The sequence below is a fragment of the Bubalus bubalis genome, chromosome 22, assembly GCF_019923935.1.
Source record: "Bubalus bubalis isolate 160015118507 breed Murrah chromosome 22, NDDB_SH_1, whole genome shotgun sequence".
Classification (NCBI taxonomy): Eukaryota; Metazoa; Chordata; class Mammalia; order Artiodactyla; family Bovidae; genus Bubalus; species Bubalus bubalis.
In genome coordinates this window covers 61,182,976-61,199,791 of record NC_059178.1, presented here as the reverse complement: position 1 = coordinate 61,199,791, position 16,816 = coordinate 61,182,976, and the positions used below count along the sequence as shown (strand labels likewise).

At 58.7% G+C, this 16,816-nt stretch overlaps 2 protein-coding genes across 4 annotated transcripts in view; one reads left to right on the top strand and one right to left on the bottom strand.

Annotated features, from left to right (window-relative positions):
• Positions 1-10,840, top strand: part of SLC66A2 (solute carrier family 66 member 2) — a 41,826-nt gene extending 30,986 nt beyond the window's left edge. For 2 of the 3 annotated variants that reach the window (XM_006079574.3, XM_006079575.3), the window contains one exon: positions 9,330-10,840. In XM_006079574.3, the coding sequence (XP_006079636.2) occupies positions 9,330-9,537 (208 nt within the window). In that variant the 3' untranslated portion in view covers positions 9,538-10,840. The remainder of the gene's footprint in view (positions 1-9,329) is intronic. The other variant, XM_006079577.3, reaches the window with a different exon arrangement.
• A 933-nt stretch (positions 10,841-11,773) lies between these two features.
• KCNG2 (potassium voltage-gated channel modifier subfamily G member 2) overlaps positions 11,774-16,816 on the bottom strand; it is a 54,485-nt gene continuing 49,442 nt past the window's right edge. Inside the window, exon 3 of the mRNA XM_044934699.1 lies at positions 11,774-14,955. Within this exon, the coding sequence (XP_044790634.1) occupies positions 14,149-14,955 (807 nt within the window). The 3' untranslated portion in view covers positions 11,774-14,148. The remainder of the gene's footprint in view (positions 14,956-16,816) is intronic.

Genomic DNA, 16,816 nt, shown 5'->3' with positions numbered 1-16,816 from the left:
CACTGTGGGTACCTAGCCAATTGAGCTAATTCTTAGAGAATTTGTACACAGTGGCGAAAGTTGCAGAAGGCCCCAGTGGGTACCACATCCCTGGTGGGTACCACGTCCCTGGTGGGGCTGCAGTGACTCATCCACCTGAGGTGATGTTGGAAAGATGCCTGGCCAGACCGCAGAGGTTTGGGCTGCTCTGCAGAAGTGCAGCCGCAGGCGTGGCCATCCCACTTCTGGCCTCAGTGGGGTGGGGGGTGACCACGGGAGTGACAGGACAAGCAGAAGTTCCTGGCACTTGGAGGGGAGCCTGGGGAGCTGTGTGGGGGCGGGCAGTGCTGTCTGAGGAGGTCTTGACTTTAGGACGTGAGGGATGCGTGTGGTCTTGTGCTCTGTGACCGCAAGCCCCTCTCCCCTGGTGCCCGCTCACCTGACTCCGCCCACCTACCTCCTGAGGGTGCTGGTGTGAGGGGAGGGGTGCTGGTGTGAGGGGTCAGGGTGCTGGTGTGAAGGGGTCGGGGTGCTGGTGTGAGGGGAGGGGTGCTGGTGTGAGGGGTCAGGGTGCCGGTGTGAGGGGGTTGGGGTGCTGGTGTGAGGGGTCGGGGTGCTGGTGTGAGGGGGTTGGGGTGCTGGTGTGAGGGGAGGGGTGCTGGTGTGAGGGGTCGGGGTGCTGGTGTGAGGGGTCGGGGTGCTGGGATGAGGTGTTGGGGTGCTGGGGTGAGGGGTCAGAATGCAGGTGTGAGGGGTCAGTGTGGGTGTAATGGGTTGGGTTGGTGGGGTGAGGGGTCGGGGTGCTGGTGTGAGGGGTCGGGGTGCTGGGGTGAGGGATCGGAGTGCTGGGATGAGGGGTTTGGGTGCTGGGGTGAGGGGTCAGTGTGAGGGGTATGAGGGGTCAGGGTGCTGGGGTGAGGGGTCAGCGTGAGCGGTGTGAGGGGTTGGGTGCAGGTGTGAGGGCTCCGTGTGGGTGTAATGGGTCAGGTTGGTGGGGTGAGGGCTCAGGGTGCTGTTGTGAGGGGTTGGGGTGTGTGGTTGTGAGGGGTCGGGGTGTGGGGTGTAAGGGGTCAGTGTGAGGGGTGTGAAGGGTCGGGGTGCTAGGGTGAGGGGTCGGGGTTCTGGGGTTAGGGGTCAGGGTGTGGGATATGAGGGGTTGGGGTGTGGGTGTGAGGGATCAGGGTGCTGGGGTGTGAGGGGTCGGGGTGCTGGGATGAGGTGTCAGGGTGCTGGAGTGAGATGTCAGGATGCAGGTGTGAGGGGTCGGTGTGGGTGTAATGGGTCGGGTTGGTGGGGTGAGGTGTTGGGGTGCTGGTGTGAGGGGTCGGGGTGATGGGGTGAGGGATCGGGGTGCTGGGATGAGGGGTCAGGGTGATGGGGTGAGGGGTCGGGGTGCGGGTGTGAGGGCACAGAGGCAGAGGAGTTTCCCCGGGCGGCAGGCAGCAGGAGCCCGCACTCCGGCTGAGCGGGTAGGAGAAGGCCCGGAGCTGCTGCAGCGCCAGCCCCGCGTGGGATAGAGGCCCAGCCGTCAGCCAGCGGATCCTGAGCAGGCCCTGAGCCCGCGGAGGAGGCCGGTGTCGCTGCTCCAGTTGGCTGCATATGCAGGGTCCTCTCCAGACTGCACTCGTCCTCGTTAAGGAGACTGACCTGATAACAGGCAGCTGCCGGCCCGAGAGCAGGCTCTGGGGCAGTGTGATGAGGATGGATGGTTCTGCGAGCCCAGGACAGCCGGGCTCTGGGGGGTCTGCAGGGCCGGTCCTGGGGCCATCCTGCGCTGCTGCCCGCGTTCCCTGCCAGCTGATGGTGCAGGCAACGCGGGGCTGTGCCAGTGATGGGTGGCAACGGGGCCCCGGGCTCAGGGCAGGGCTGTGCTCCTTGCTCCTGGGCATCGAGCTGGGGTCTGTGCAGGGTGACCTTGCTCTGTGTGCTTTTAAAGGCCCAGCACCCGGGGACAGAGAAGCCTGGCGGGCTACAGTCCACAGGGTCGCAAGAGAGTCAGAAATGACAACTGAACAACAACGCTCTTTCTTAGTGAGTGAGCAAGCTAAGTGCTTGGAGAGAAAGTGCAGGCGTGGAGCCTCATGCAGTTTTGTTTCCTGTAAAATTAGTTCTTCTTCACACAAGTCTGTGTAAGAGAACCTCTAAGATGAAGGGATGTTCACGCGACAGTGGATTAAATCTGAATCCGCTGTGTAAACAGGCCGCCCCAGCGTCTCCTTCTCTCAGCCCAGCTCACAGGCACCTGGGCTCTGCATGTCCTCTCAGGGGTCTTCCCTCGGCCCCAGCCCGGTCTCTGCTCTGTCCCTGATAAAGTCCGTCAGTCTGGTTGTCGCACTGTCCCCAGGGCAGGGGCCTTCTTTCCTTGCAGTGTCCCCAGCACCCAGAATGGCCTGGCTGTCAAAGGTCAGTGAGTCCGACTCCATGATCCTGAGAAGGAGACGCCAGGCGTCCCTGTGCCCCCGGGGCCAGCGCCCTCTGCCTGTGGGTTCAGGGAGCCTGAGCCGTGGCGGCCGGGGTGCCCTGAGTGTCCAGCCCGACACGTTGCAGCCGGATTCCCGGAGGGCAGATGGCTGGCTCCCAGGTGGAAGTGAGGAGGGTGGGGTCGTGAGGAAAGTGCCTCTCGCCTGTCCACACCCCAGCCTGGAGGAGAGAAGGTGGTGTGCCGGGTATGCATGTGGTGGCCCAGTTCAGCCTGAAACCAGAACCTGCCCCAGCCCATGACACCCTGGCCGGTGGACAGCCCCACTGGCGAGGACACAGGAGCCCCCTGAGGTTGGCTCCTCCCATCCAGTCAGGACTAGAGCCCTCCCGCCCTCTCCAGTGTCCACACCTGGACTCAGGACTCAGGCTCAGGGCTGCCCCTGGCCCCCGTCCCCACTGCCCAGCAGCTGCACCGCGTGGGCTGACCTGAGCATCCTCAGGTGTCCCCCAGGGAGGTTTCTGTTTCACCCCCAAGATGGAGCAGCCCTGGACCTGCTGGGACTCGGGACTCTCGAAGCCCTGTGGTCAAGACCAGCTCAGATCTGCTGCAGGACACTCAGCCTCAGACCATCAGGAGGTGCGAGGCAGGAGAGGCTGTGAGGTCCTGCTCAAAGACCAGCTTCACCCATCTCCCAGGGGACCTGCTCAGAGGGTGTGCGCCCACACACACAGGTGTGCACACACACTCATGCACACAGACACATGCACACATTCACACATGTGCACACATATTCATACACACACACTCACATGCATGCTTTTGCTGCCTCTGCCTTGGAGGAAATGCAGGAGGTACTCTTGAATGATTTCCCTTTACAGAATGTTAAGCGATTGTTGGAATGGTGCTTCTGAACCAGTAATAGAAAATCACGCAGCTTTGAAATAAGATCACTAATTAGCACTGCGGCCCTGAAAGGCAACTTGTGAGCCAAGTTCCCTCCTCCTTCCTTTGCGTTTTGCTGCATTAGAAGATGTTCCCCAACAAGTAATTACTGGAGAGCCTGGGGGCGGGTGAAGGGGGCCAACGTGGGGAAAACCAGTGGTGGATCCAGTTGTGACCGAGGAGAGGGAGGGGCAGGTGGGAGGCCGGCGGATGGAGGGGTGTTCAGAGACAATGCCGGCCCTGGCCGTGGGGGCCCTAGGAGGAGGTCATGTGTGTGGTATTGTGAGGCGGGGACGCTTCTGGGCACAGCAGTTCTGGCCGGCTGCTGGCTTGTCCCAGCCGGGACACTCCTGGCTTTGACAGCAGCGTCTAGCATCTGGGAAGTGCTCACCCGGTCCAGCTCCAGACCTGCTCTTGAGCCTGGGGCTTCAGCTGCTTGGGAATCAGGGCGGCGTCTCCCCGGGGCCACATGTGCGTCACTCTCAGCCCCCCACCCATCGTCCTCTGTGTCATCCTTGACCTGTGGTGAGCCTGCCATCGTGAGTGGAGGTGCCGTGCACAATGCCCATTAGAGTGCACTTGTGGGTGTGCACACGCACACACAGGCACACCTCCACCACAGCACACACCACACTTGCACACCCAGGGGCCGGTCAGGAGACAAGGAGGGCTGGAATTAGAGTCCAACCAAAGCCCTGGAACTTACAAAGATAACTTCATGGAGCAGTAACTTGTCACACCATCACCCATTTAAAGTACGCCATGCAGTGGATTTCAGCGCATTCACCCAGCTGTGCAGCCATCACCAGTCTAATTTTAGGACGTTTCGTCACCTGAAAAGCAGTCTCGTGCCCGCTGGTGATCACTCTCCACTGCCCCCGCCTCGGCCAGGCCTCAGAACCACTGATCTGCTTTCTGTCTCCACGGCTCTGTCTGTTCTGGACGCGTTAGAGAACTGGAATGACACGGCACGTGGTCCTCTCTGCTGCTTTCACTCTCCGTCATGCTCCCAAGGCCAGGCAGAGTGAGCGGCCAGCGGCCATCCTTCCTGAGTGACAGTCAGTGTGCTCACAGGTCAAGCTCCGCTGGCCTCCTCTTCAGTTGGTGGGCGTCTGGGCGGTTTGGCATCTTCTCGGCGGCCGTGAGCGGTGCTGCTGTGAACAGCAGCGCTGTGTGCCAGCTTCTGTGCGGACGTGTGTTCCTCTGTCTTGGACACACTTAGGAGTGGAGCTGGTGAGTCGCGGCCGCACCATTTTACGTTCCCGCTGGAGGTGCGGGATTCTGGCCTTTGCACAGCCTCACCAGCACTTGTTACCTTCTCATAGTCGTCGTGTGGGTGTGAAGTCGGGTCTCCTGTGGCTTTGATTTGCATTTTCCTGATGACTGATGACATCAAACACCTTTTCCTGTGATTATTGGCTGTTTGTGTATCTTCTTTAGAGAAATGTCTGTTCAGATTTTTGCCCATGTAAGAATTTGATTTCTTGTTTTTTCTTATTGACTTGTAGAGATCTTTAAATATTCTTATTGGTTTGCATACATCTCCGTTGCAGGCCGTCTTTTCACACTGCAGCACAAAAGATTTGAATTTTGGTGACGTGTATCTTTTTTTTTTTAAAGAAAATTGCTATGCTTTTGGTGTCACACCCAAGAAATCTTGTGACCCATGGTTACAAAGACCTACTCCTGTGTTCTGGGTAGGTTTTGAATTTTGGGAGAGCTTTGGATGGGCGGGAAGGAGGGGAGGTGTGGGCGCGGGCTCGGAGGTGGGAGTGAGGAGCGACAGGGACGCGTGTGGGCTCAGTGAGGCCGGTGCAGGGGTGAGGCTCCTGCTGCGTGGGCGCTTGCTGGGGAGAGGCATTCTGCATGGCTGGATGGGGCAAGGGTGAGGAGAGAAGTATTTTAGGAATAGTCGTCGGGCTGCTCGGTTTGGGAGGAAAAATGCTGGCCCCAAGAATGAAGTAACGGGAGCCTGGATTAAACTCATGGGGAGGATCAGGCACAGGACGCAGCAGCTGGAGTTGGGGCCAGGGTGAGGAGGAACCTAGAGAAAGGAATCAGCTCCCAGGCCACCCACCCTGCCCACCCCCAGCTGAAGAATGCAGCCTGGGGACAGTCCCCGCCTGCCCAGACCAGCTCCCACAGCTTCTCCGTGCCCTGAGCTGTCTGAACCCTGGGCTGGCAGCCCTCAGTCGAGGAGGGGTCTTCCTAGAGACCCCGCCATGTGCAGCAGGCATGCTCCAGCCTTGGTACACACGAGGACATCCCTGGCCTGCTGGATGGTGGTAGCTGGGCCTCAGGGCTCGCCCACCTGATAGCTGTTGAGGGTAACAGGTGACCTGATCCCGTGGGGGAGATGGGGTCTGGGCTTGTGCACATGCCCACAGGGTGCAGGGTCCAGGGTGACCAGGGGGTTCGGAACATGAGCTTGTGTGTCAAGAGTGTCCACACCTGGCACATGGGCTCCCGCGTCTCAGGGTGGCGCTTAGACTGGCAGGAACAGTTTGATTAAACATTTGCTCTGAGCCCTCAACACGTGGGGCTGGTCGTGGGGCCTCGGAACGCTGTCGGATTCCTGCTTCTGGGGCGAGAGCCAACTGAGGGCCAAGGCCAGGAGAGGCATCTGGGCAGCTAAATATGTGTGTGTGTGTCAGGCAGAGCCCAGCTCTCGGCACTGACCGCACGTCTCCACTTGCTGGGATGAAGGTGCACCTGTGCCTTCAGGCCCAGAGGTGCACCAGCTGGGACGGGCTCAGCTGTGCCTTCTGCCACCCCTCTGCAGCTCTTCCTGCCCTGCGAGGCATTTGCGTGTGTCCTTGGGTGAGTCACCCAACCTCTCTGTGCCTCAGCATCTCCTCTCTAAAAGGGGCACTGCACAGGCCACCATGTGGTGTCTGTTTTTGGAGGGAGGGTCCCTGGGTCTCCTGTTACGTTCTGGTGTCTCTGGGGGAGACCGTGCCTTAGCTCTTAATTCCATAGAATGGAACTAGACTCATTTATGACATTAGTTCTCTTCCCATCTTCACAGCTGTTTGCAGAAATTGTGGTTGCTTGTCAGAGCTTCTCCTGGAAATGCTTGCTCTGTGGGGGTGGGTTTCCTTTGAAATGGAAGTGCTCTGAGCTGGAGAGCTGGGAGCAGCCTCATTGGCAGGCCGGCATCTCTGCAGCTCTGGTCTGCTGCGATGCCCACAGCCTCCTGGGGCCACCCGGCCACACCAGTGCCCAGTCCCCTGTACTTGATGCTCCCGCTGCGGCTGTGGACGTGGTCTCATCCCAGCGGTCACTCTGGTGCGTTCACCCACCACGTTGTATTCGTCCCCCTGCCTCTGCGCTCCCCCCAGGGTTCGATGTGTGCAGGTTGATCCCAGCCGCTGCCAGGCAGCCCCTGTGCCTCCACCTGCTGTTCCTTCCAAACACTGCTGTGGGTGGTCCCATCCACTCCGTGTCCATGATGTAGAGTCACCTGGCACACTACTACTTCACTCTCAAATTCTGAGTTGGTTCTCCAGAACAGGACAGAATTCAGATGGAGAGAGGGGCACAAGTTTGTGAGGGAAGATGCCACATAGAAGAGAGGACAGCAACAAGACACCCTCCCTCCCAGTCCTCAGCCTCTGGCCAGGGCCCAGTAGGTCTCATCCACAGGGACCAGTCAGCAGAGGCCAGTACACTCAGGATTGATGCTCCCCAGACTACCAGTCTCAGGTCTTTTCATGCCGGGCCCATGTCTGCCTTGGGTGTACCTACAGACAGGACTGGATGGATGGAGCAGCCCTGGGCACAGGAGCGGGTGGACTGTGGGAGGACGTATTGCATGGACGACAGGACGCGTCTTGTTTCCCCACATCTGTCATTCTGGACTCCTGTGCAGCCCCAAGCCCAGAAAGGTGCACAGGGCAGAAAGCTTTCTCTCTAGGGCGTGGAAAGGGGTTCCCCCGGGACCTTTGGGACAGACCGCCACCCAAGTCCCATCCTGGCCACTGACTGCTGGCCATGCTGTGCAGATCTGAGTGGTTTTGAAAACTGAACTGAGTTCAGCCATAGTCCCCAAATACCAGCCACAACTTGCAGCTTGAACTTAACCATGTCAGTTTCCTGCTGGAACAAAAAAAAAAAACATTCTCCACAGGATTGCAGCAAGACAGAATCTCCTTATGTAGTGTTAAAAATCTCCAGGATGTAAACCAAAATTACTCACCATGAAGACTAGGAAAATCTCAACAACTCTCAAAAGAAAAGACAACAGACAACAAAGGATCGACACAGAGACTGGAATTACCAGATTTTAAAGGCACTGGTGTAACTATTCTCTAAGGAACAATAGCAGATACTCCTGAAAGCAATGCAAAGATAGACCATCACAGGGGAGAAATAAAAGCTATGAGAGAAACAACTAGAAATTTTTAAATTGAAAAATATAGTAGCTGAACAGAAAACATACTTCATTAGTTCATTAGTAGAATGGAGATGACAGAGGACAAATCAATGAACTTGAAGATTGATACAAATCATCCATTTTGAACAGGAAAAAAAAAAATGGGGGGGAAAAAAAAGAACAGACTCAGGGACAGCAGCAAGATGTCTAATGTTTGTGTCACCTGAGACCCAGGAGAGGCAAGAGTGGTGCAGAAGAATTAAAGAAATGATGTCTGAAAACTTCCCAAATTTGGTGCAAGATCCATGTACAGACTCTAAGATACTCAGCAAGTCCCAAATGTGCATTCTGTCACAGACTGTGAAACCAAAGTCAAATGGCGAAAGCAGCCAGAGAAAAAGGACTGATGATGTATAGTGATCCTGCTGTTTGAATGCAGAGTTATTTCAGCTAACTAAGAACCAAAGTCTTTAAACTCTGTGCGAGCCCAAACGATAAGCCAGCAAGAGTCGCAGGGCTGTTTGGACGCAGATGCCGGGCCGCAGGGTGGATGGGGGCCGGGCTAGGAGCCTGAACCATTCTCCTGAGTAAGGGTCCTGGAAGCTCCAGCTTTCGAGAGTGCAGGTCGCAGGTCGGGGGAACTGTCCACTTCCTGCCCTGCTTCTGTGTGGTCCGTCTGATGCTCCAGTGGACAGAGCTGGGGATGTGGGGATCACTGCCCTGGACACGGGTCACGGCCCCTTGCCTGGCTTTACTGGTGAGAACTGGCCTGGGGTCAGAGGCCTCCCAGCCCCAGGTGGATGGGGCCACCTCAGGAGCACGGAGTGCCTGCCCCGCCCTCGGCACAGACGGCTCAGACTTTCATGCTGTCCCTGGGGTCCTCCCAGCCGACAGGCAGCTGCCCCCACAAACTGTGGCCTGGCTTAATCAGCCACATAAGGTTCACCTGCTGTGGAAATGGGTCTGATTTAAACATTTTATGCAGGAAAACAATGTGCTGGTGCGTGTTACCTGGCCAGCCAGGCGTTAGACGTGGAGAGGTGTGTGCAGACGTGAGCGGTCTGTGACGCGGGACCCCTCTCTGCTCCGAGGACTGGTCTGAGACTCTGGGCATGACATCGATGACTGGAAGGGCTGTCTTTAGAGCGAGCCTGGCTGAGCCTGGAGTTCCCAAGAGAGGCCCCTGGTTTCCTGCTCAGTGCCCTGGGTGCAGATGTGGGGGGCAGAGGGCTGCTGCCCAGGCCAGTTCTTGTGCTGCGAGCTTGACTTGTGGGGCACGGTGTGATGGGCCTCTCCTGCCTGAGGCCATAGCATGTCACCTGAGGGCCACACACCTGCTGTGCCTGCAGCCAGGACGGGACATTTGTGAGCCCACGTGGGCTTGGCCCTGCGGCGCCCTTCTCTGCCCCACAGACCTGAGGCTTAGGGCCCAAGGGCCCTAAGGGCCTTCCTATCCCTGCGGCCATGCATGTGGTGGCTTCACAGCCAGGACAGGAGGGTGGGCCGGAGTCTGGCATGTCCGCTGACTGACCCCTGGGTTAAATCCCCTGACCCTGATCTGTGATCCCTGACCCCGGTCTGTGACCCCTGACCGCTTCTATGTCTCTGCAGCATCAAGATGGTCCTCATGTGGACGAGTGGCGACACCTTCAAGACGGCCTACTTCCTGCTGAACAGGGCGCCCCTGCAGTTCTCGGTGTGCGGGCTGCTGCAGGTACTGGTGGACTTGGCCATCCTGGGGCAGGCCTACGTGTTCACCCACTACCCTCTGAAGCCAGCCCCCCACGCGGCCCACCCTGACAGCGCCAAGGCCCTCTGAGGCGGCCAGAGGATGAGGACACGGGACCAGAGCTTCCGGCCTGGCCACCTGTGCCCCACGTGGGCAGTGGGCACCACAGCCCCAAGACGGACCTGGCAATGGGGGACTCGCCCAGCCTCTGGCTCTTGGGCATGGTGGGGCCCAGGGGCCAACGCTGTGCTCTGCTGCCCAGGACTCCCGTGAGCAAGTCTCCCCAGGCGGGGCTGCCGCACTCTCAAGCTGACGGAAAGCAGGCCTCTCTTCCACTTCAGCTCAGGATACCACTGGGGAACCTGGGGCAAGCTCACAGCCCCAGGGTGCAGTCCTGCGCCCTGCGGGACCTGGGACCTCCAGGAACCTCCATGTCTCGGGCTCCAGGGCCCTGATGTGGCGGGTGGGGGGGCCTGCAGCCAGGCCAGTGGAGTCTCAGGATGGGTGAGACGGGGCAGGAGTGAGAAACAGCACCAGGGAGCCTGGGTCCCTGCCCGAGGGGCCGGCGGTCTCAGGCCGGCCGGGGTGACGCACCGCAGGGTCGGGCTGGGCCACGTGGGACACAGGGCTCCGGCTTCCTCACTCCGGGTTGGCACCCTGGTGGCCTCAGCGCTCCACCAGGCCCTCCTGGTGAGGCTGCTGTGGACTCAATCGCGTCCGGCCAGGCTGTGGTGACGGGGTGTGGCCGGGATGTTGGGAGGGGGCCTGGGTGCTGGTGCGCCCAGGGGGCACCCGGGACGGGTGGGGGCCCGGGTCTGGGGCTGGGTTGCCCCAGGCATCCCTTCCCTCTGGGAATTGTGCCCTTGCAGACACAGCCCGAGGCATCCGTCTTCCAGGCCTGGAGGCACCTGCGGGTCAGGGCAGGGGGCGGCGGGGCAGGCTTCCCAACGCTGTGCAGAGGCCCCGCCGCTGCCCCACCTTCTGCGCGGCCCTCCGCGTCCGCTGTGTCTGACGTTGGCCCTCTTCAGTCTACACGGGCATCTCAGCCTCCGAGGAGAGTGTTCTAGACGCTTCTGCAGGCTTCCCGCAGGCACTTCCCCTCCTGCTGGGCGGAGGGCCTGTGGCGTCCATGTTCCCCAGGCCGCTGCCAGAGTACTCGCGTTCGTGTGGTCAGTGGAAGGCGTGCGAAGCCGTCTCCTCCTCCTGACTTTTCCTCAAAAGCTCCTGAATGTTTGAGGATCCCGTGCAGCTCTCTGGCCTGCTCTGAAAATGTTTATTTTTTAAAATGAAGGGAGATGTTTGTCGCTGGGTGCAGCAGTGCCCTGCGTGCCCCTTGTGGGAGCCCCGCGGTCCTGTCAGGGTGACTTTAACTCAATAAACTGCTGCGGATCCAGTGTGGCCTCGTGAGTGGAGTCGGAGCACGGCCCAGGGCAAATTCAAGGGCCCGTCTGTCCTTCACCTCAGGGGATCCCAGGGAAGTGCTGGGCCAGCGCCCCGCCCTGGGGGACAGCACTGGCCTGACACCGGGGTTGCCCCTTGGGTCCCTGGGGGACAGCGCTGGCCTGACACCGGGGTTGCCCCTTGGGTCCCTGGGGGACAGCGCTGGCCTGACACCGGGGTTGCCCCTTGGGTCCCTGGGGGACAGCGCTGTCTGTGACACCGGGGTCGCCCCTCAGGTCCCTGGGGGACAGCGCTGCGTGTGACACCGGGGTCGCCCCTCGGGTCCCTGGGGGACAGCGCTGGCCTGTGACACCAGGGTCGCCCCTCAGGTCCCTGGGGGACAGCGCTGCCTGTGACACCGGGGTCGCCCCTCGGGTCCCTGGGGGACAGCGCTGTCTGTGACACCGGGGTCACCCCTCAGGTCCCTGGGGGACAGCGCTGTCTATGACACCGGGGTCGCCCCTCAGGTCCCTGGGGGACAGCGCTGTCTGTGACACCGGGGTCGCCCCTCGGGTCCCTGGGGGACAGCGCTGTCTGTGACACCGGGGTCGCCCCTCGGGTCCCTGGGGGACAGCGCTGGCCTGTGACACCGGAGTCGCCCCTCAGGTCCCTGGGGAGAGCGCTGGCCTGTGACACCAGGGTTGCCCCTCAGGTCCCTCGGACAGTGACCGCCCTGTGCCAGCGGGACCAGGCTGAAGGAGGCACCCCCCTGGTCTCCACCAGTTCACACAGTTCCCTTGAGAACAGAATGTCTCAAGAGGTTGGGGAGTGTCTCCTATAAAGGCCAGAAGAGGTATTTCAAGGAAAACGCACAGTTCTGTATAGAAAGTCAAGTTTGAAGCTGTTTCTACTAAGCAGCTTGTTTTAGAGCATTTACAATGGGGGCAAGGCCAAAAAAATCCACCAAGTCAAGATACATGAAAGGGAATTAAGTTTTTTCGATGGTCACTCCAGCCCTGGAGGGTGAGGTCGGCCACTGGAGCTGACCCGAGCTGGTGACAGTCGACACGGCCACCCCGGGCAGCACAGGGCCTCAGTGTGGACCCCGGATTCCCCGTACTGAGTGGTGCAGGGCAGGGGTGCTGCTCTGGCATGGATGTTTATTTTCCATCTGATAATGTGTTAATTCAGAATAACTATTTTATTTAAAATTATTCAGTAAAAGTTTAAATACTTAAAAAAAAGGCAAAAAAGAAAACATATGGGGTGCCTTTTTGGGAAACCCATCTTTGTTCCTGAGAACTTACCTGTAGCCTCCTCTGTGATTTGACTGATGAGCAGAGAACCAGCTTGGAAGCAGCTCCCGTGTTCCTCTGAGGAGCTGTCCCGAAACTGAGCAGAGTAGGCGGCTTCCCAGGCCTGGTGCCACACTGGCCAAGAGGGCTCTGTGTCCGGGCCCTGGACAAGCCGTCCACTAGGGCAAGGCAGGTATTTTTAATAGTAACTCCACTTGGGGCTCCCAGTGAGAAAAATATATGAGGGTCACTTTCATAGCCCTTCTTCTCAACAAGGGGGACACTTTGGAAATGGGAACAGGACAGTGCTGCTGCCCAGGCTCCTGGGTGAGTGGCCACGTCCACTCAGAGTGAGAGCAGGTGAACAGCTCAGAGAGCTGCCCGCCCGCCCACAGCCCGCGCGCTGCTCACTGCCCGTCCTGGATTCTAGCTGGCTGGGAGGAAACGGGGGGGGGGCGGGAGGGGGGCAGTGGGCATTTTCCTCTGAAATAAGAGGCACCAGAGTTGGGCCTATTTTGGCAGCAGATATGGGGGTTTCAGACCCGCATCACTGACGGTGGAGCACGTTCAGCCCTGGAGTGACCCTGTGGATCTGAGTGGATCCCCAAGCCCCCAGGGGTCAGCTGGGGCGGTGGGGGGCCAGTCGGGGCCCAGGGAGGTTACAGCATGTGCAGGAGCAGCCTGAGGGTAGGGGGCTGGAACGTCACCGACACAGACCACTCCCTTTAAACGTGTACAGATGCGTTCGGATGAACCAGAGAGCTCTGGCAGGAAGCAGCCGTGGTGCACTGTGTCTTGCAGGACTCACGGAGACTGTCCCAAGGAGCGTCTCGGTGTGGGCTTCCTGGGTGGGTGTGGGGCCACAGGCTGGCAGGGACCCGACCCGTTCCTGTCCCCAGCCTAGGTGGGCAACGGAGGCCACGGCCAGCAGAGGCCCACCGGCCCCCAGCCCGAGGGGCCGTGTGGGAGGGTCGCGGCGGGGATGCGGGGAGGAGCAGGAAAGCCAGGGCGGGCGGCTCGCCCGGGTGCAGGGGAACAGCGTGCCCCTGTCCCCACACGGTTCTCCGCAGGGCGGCCCACAGCACCCATCCTGTGACCCACGGTGGCTTCGGTTCTGCAGGGCTCCTGGGGACCCTCAGAGCCACCGCAGCGAAGAGGGGGTGTCCCACAACTGACCGAACCCTTGGAGGGATGGTCGGTGAGCCCCCGTGCCCAGGAGGAAGTCGTTTCCTCCAGAGGAGCAGGTGTGTGACCGAAGAGCTGCATCAGCACAGACCCTCCCCTCCCCAGAGCAGCAGCAGCTCGGTCATGACCAACTTCCAGCAGCTGCACGCCCGGGGAGGGGGCCAGGCGCCCCGGGAGGCCGTGGGGCCCCCGGCTGACATGCAGGCCTGCAGCGTTGCTGGGCATTCCGAGGGGAGAGCAGGTGAGGGCTAGGGAAGGGAGGTCAGAGGTTAGGGCTGGCACACGCCCCCCCAAAAGAACTGGGGCTGTAAGCGCCACCGTCACTTGGTGGGGATGTGGTCTCTACAGAGGCGACGGGAATGCCCCCCTCTGAGCGGGCATGGCCGCCAGGGGACATGACGGCAGGAGCAGGCAGGCACTGCCCTTTCCCCACAGCTCCCCAAGGCTGCCCCCAACCCCGCTGAGCCCCACAGTGACCAGCGGAGCAAGGTCAGGGTGAGGCTGAAGGACAAGTGCAGCCTTGTGGCATTTGCTACAGGCTTGGAACTTTTGGGACTGTGGAATTTATTTTTAGTTGGCCATGGAGTCAAAACTCTGGAGACAAGAAAGGAAAGCGCAGAACAGGCTGGTGGTGCTCCTAGGGTGAAACTCTTTACTCCAAGCACAGGATGGCTTTGACCCCCGAGTCAGCCGGGTCAGGCCCGGGCCAGGCTCCGGTGTGTGCGGGTCAAGCAACATGCAGGCTGACGACAGGAGCCGGGGCCCAAAGCCGTCCCGCCCCTCCGAGCGGAGCGGGGCGAGGACGCAGTGCCGCCCCCAGGCCCCCGACTGCCCCCGCAGGTCAGGTCGGCCCCGCCGGTGCCCACGGCCCCTCCGCTGAGGCCCCGGCCGAGCCGGCGCCGTCGGGGCTCTGCGAGCAGTAGTCCTCCGTGGCGGAGGCGGAGGCGGAGGCGGAGGCGGAGCGCGTGCTGTCCTCGCGCAGGGCGGGCTCGGGGCTGGCGGCGCGCTGCTGCTGCTCCTTGAGCTCCGAGTAGGAGCGCGAGAAGGTGTGGAAGATGGAGGTGACCGGGAAGGCCATGAGCAGGATGCCGCTGAGGATGCTGCTCAGCGCCACCACCTGCCCGGGCAGGCTGCGCGGCACCATGTCGCCGTAGCCCACGGTGGTCATGGAGATGACGGCCCACCAGTAGCTGGCCGGCACGCTGGAGAAGTCGCGGCGCGCGCCCAGCTCGCGCTCGGCCAGGTGCACGAGCGGCGCAAAGAGGGCCATGGCCACGCAGAGGAAGAGCAGCAGCAGCCCGAACTCGCGCGCGCAGCGGCGCACGGTCAAGCCGAGCGAGCGCAGCCCCAGCGAGTGGCGCGCCAGGCGCATCACGTAGAGCACGCGCAGCGCCCGCAGGAGCCGAAGCACCAGCCCCGCGCGCTCCAGCAGCTTGTTGCCTCCCACGCCGGGCCGGGCCGCGAGGCCCACGAGCAGAGACACGTAGAAGGGCAGGATGGCCAGGATGTCGATGATGTTGAGCGGGGTCCGCAGGAAGGCGCACTTGCTCTCGGCCTGCAGCGAGCGCAGCAGGAACTCGAAGGAGAACCAGGCCACGCACACTGTCTCCAGCACGAACAGGTTGCGACACTTAGGGGAGCACTCGCCCTGCAGGGAGAGGGGGACTCCTGTTGAGGGCACGGAGGCCTATCCCTCCTGGGCTGCCCTTCCTCCAGATGACTGCACTGCAGGGCAAGGGTTGTGGACAAAAAAACAATTACTGTTTTTTTTTTTTTTTTTTTTTTTTTTAAAAGAAGTACTAGGAGGTGGGCTTCCTGCGAGAGAGTGAGCAGAGCTCAGGTGACCAGCTCCCCAGCAAAGTAGGGGAATTTATTTACAGAAAAAAAAAAAAAAAAAACAACACTTAAAGCTCTGGAAGCCATTCCAAGGACAACAGCAAATGAAACATTTATTCAAGAAAATCTATGGAAATTCATTTTAAAAAGAGAGTCTTTAGTATTTGAATCAAGACCCGCCCCCCCCCACCCCAAAAAAAAAGTCCCAGATCATGGAGGAGGCTGCTCAGGGAGATACCAAAAAGAAAATAAAATAGACTTCACTAAAATAATCCAACCAATCATTAAACACACAGCAGAGAACAATAACATGAAGTGGGGAGGGCAATATCCAGTGTTCCTGGATATTTTATCACCTAAAATGCCCAGTTTTCAATAAAAAATCATAGGGCAGGCAAAGAAACAGTCAAGTATGACCCATACATCAGAAAAAAGAAAAAAAATCAGGCAACAGAAACTGCCTATGAGAATGACCAAATGTCAGATTAACAAAAAGCTTCAAAACTGCCATTATAAATATGGTCACAAAACTAAAGAAAATTTGATTGCTGGTTCATAGCATCAAATGGAGAATATCAATAAAGAAAAATGTTTAAAGAGTCAAATGGAAAATTTGAAGTTGAAGCATACAATAACAGAAAATTCACTACAGGAGCTCAGCAGTGGATGTAAACTGTCAGAAGAAAGGGTTAGAGAACTAGGAGACTGCCAGTGGCGATTACGCAGGCTGAGAACAGCGAGGACCCGGGACACATGGGTTGGGCCAGCACTGTGGCATCAGGTACCAATGGGAGGGGGAAGAGTGAGGAGGAGAGTGTTTGAGAAACAGTGGCTGCAAACCCCCCAGATCTGCTGAAAAGCAATGACCCACACACCCAGGAGGCTCACTGAGTTCTGCCAGGGAAGAGACATCACAGGAAAAATACTGAAGGCCACAGATAAGGAGAAAATCTTAGGAACAGCAGAGACAGCGACAGGTCACCTGAGCGGTCACTCAGGTGAGATTAACAACCTAACATCTCAGCAGGAAGCTGTGGATAACTGTGTTCACACCACTCAGAAAACACCTGCCTACCTGAGGCTCCTATATCCAGCAACACTGTCATCAAAGCATGAAGGTGAAATGAAGACTAGCCTAGAAGAACAGACACTGAGAACTGCCTTACAGAACTCTAAAGGAAGGTCTTCAGGCTGAAAACCAGTGGTCCCAGCCTCTTCTCAGATGTGATACCAAAATCAGGAGCAAACAAGATAAAACAGACAGATTAAACTTGCCAACCAAAGTCTGTCTAGTCAAAGCTATGGTTTTTCCAGTAGTCATGTACCTATGAGAGAGTTAGACCAAAAAGAAGGCTGAGCGCTGAAGAATTGATGCTTTCGAACTGTGATGCTGGAGAAGACTCTTGAGAACCCTTGGATAGCAAGGAGATCAAACCAGTCAAACCAGTCAATCCTAAAGGAAATCAACCCTGATTATTCATTGGAAGGACTGATGCTGAAGCTAAAGTGCCAATATTTTGGCCTGGTGTGCGGCAGTCCATGGAGTTGCAAAGAGTAAGACATGACTTAGCAATTGAACAACAAGGCTACAATGAGGTTGTGTGTGGGCCCTGGTCCAACAACAGGACTGGTATCCTTTTGAGAAGAGGAGGTGAGGAGACACACACACATGC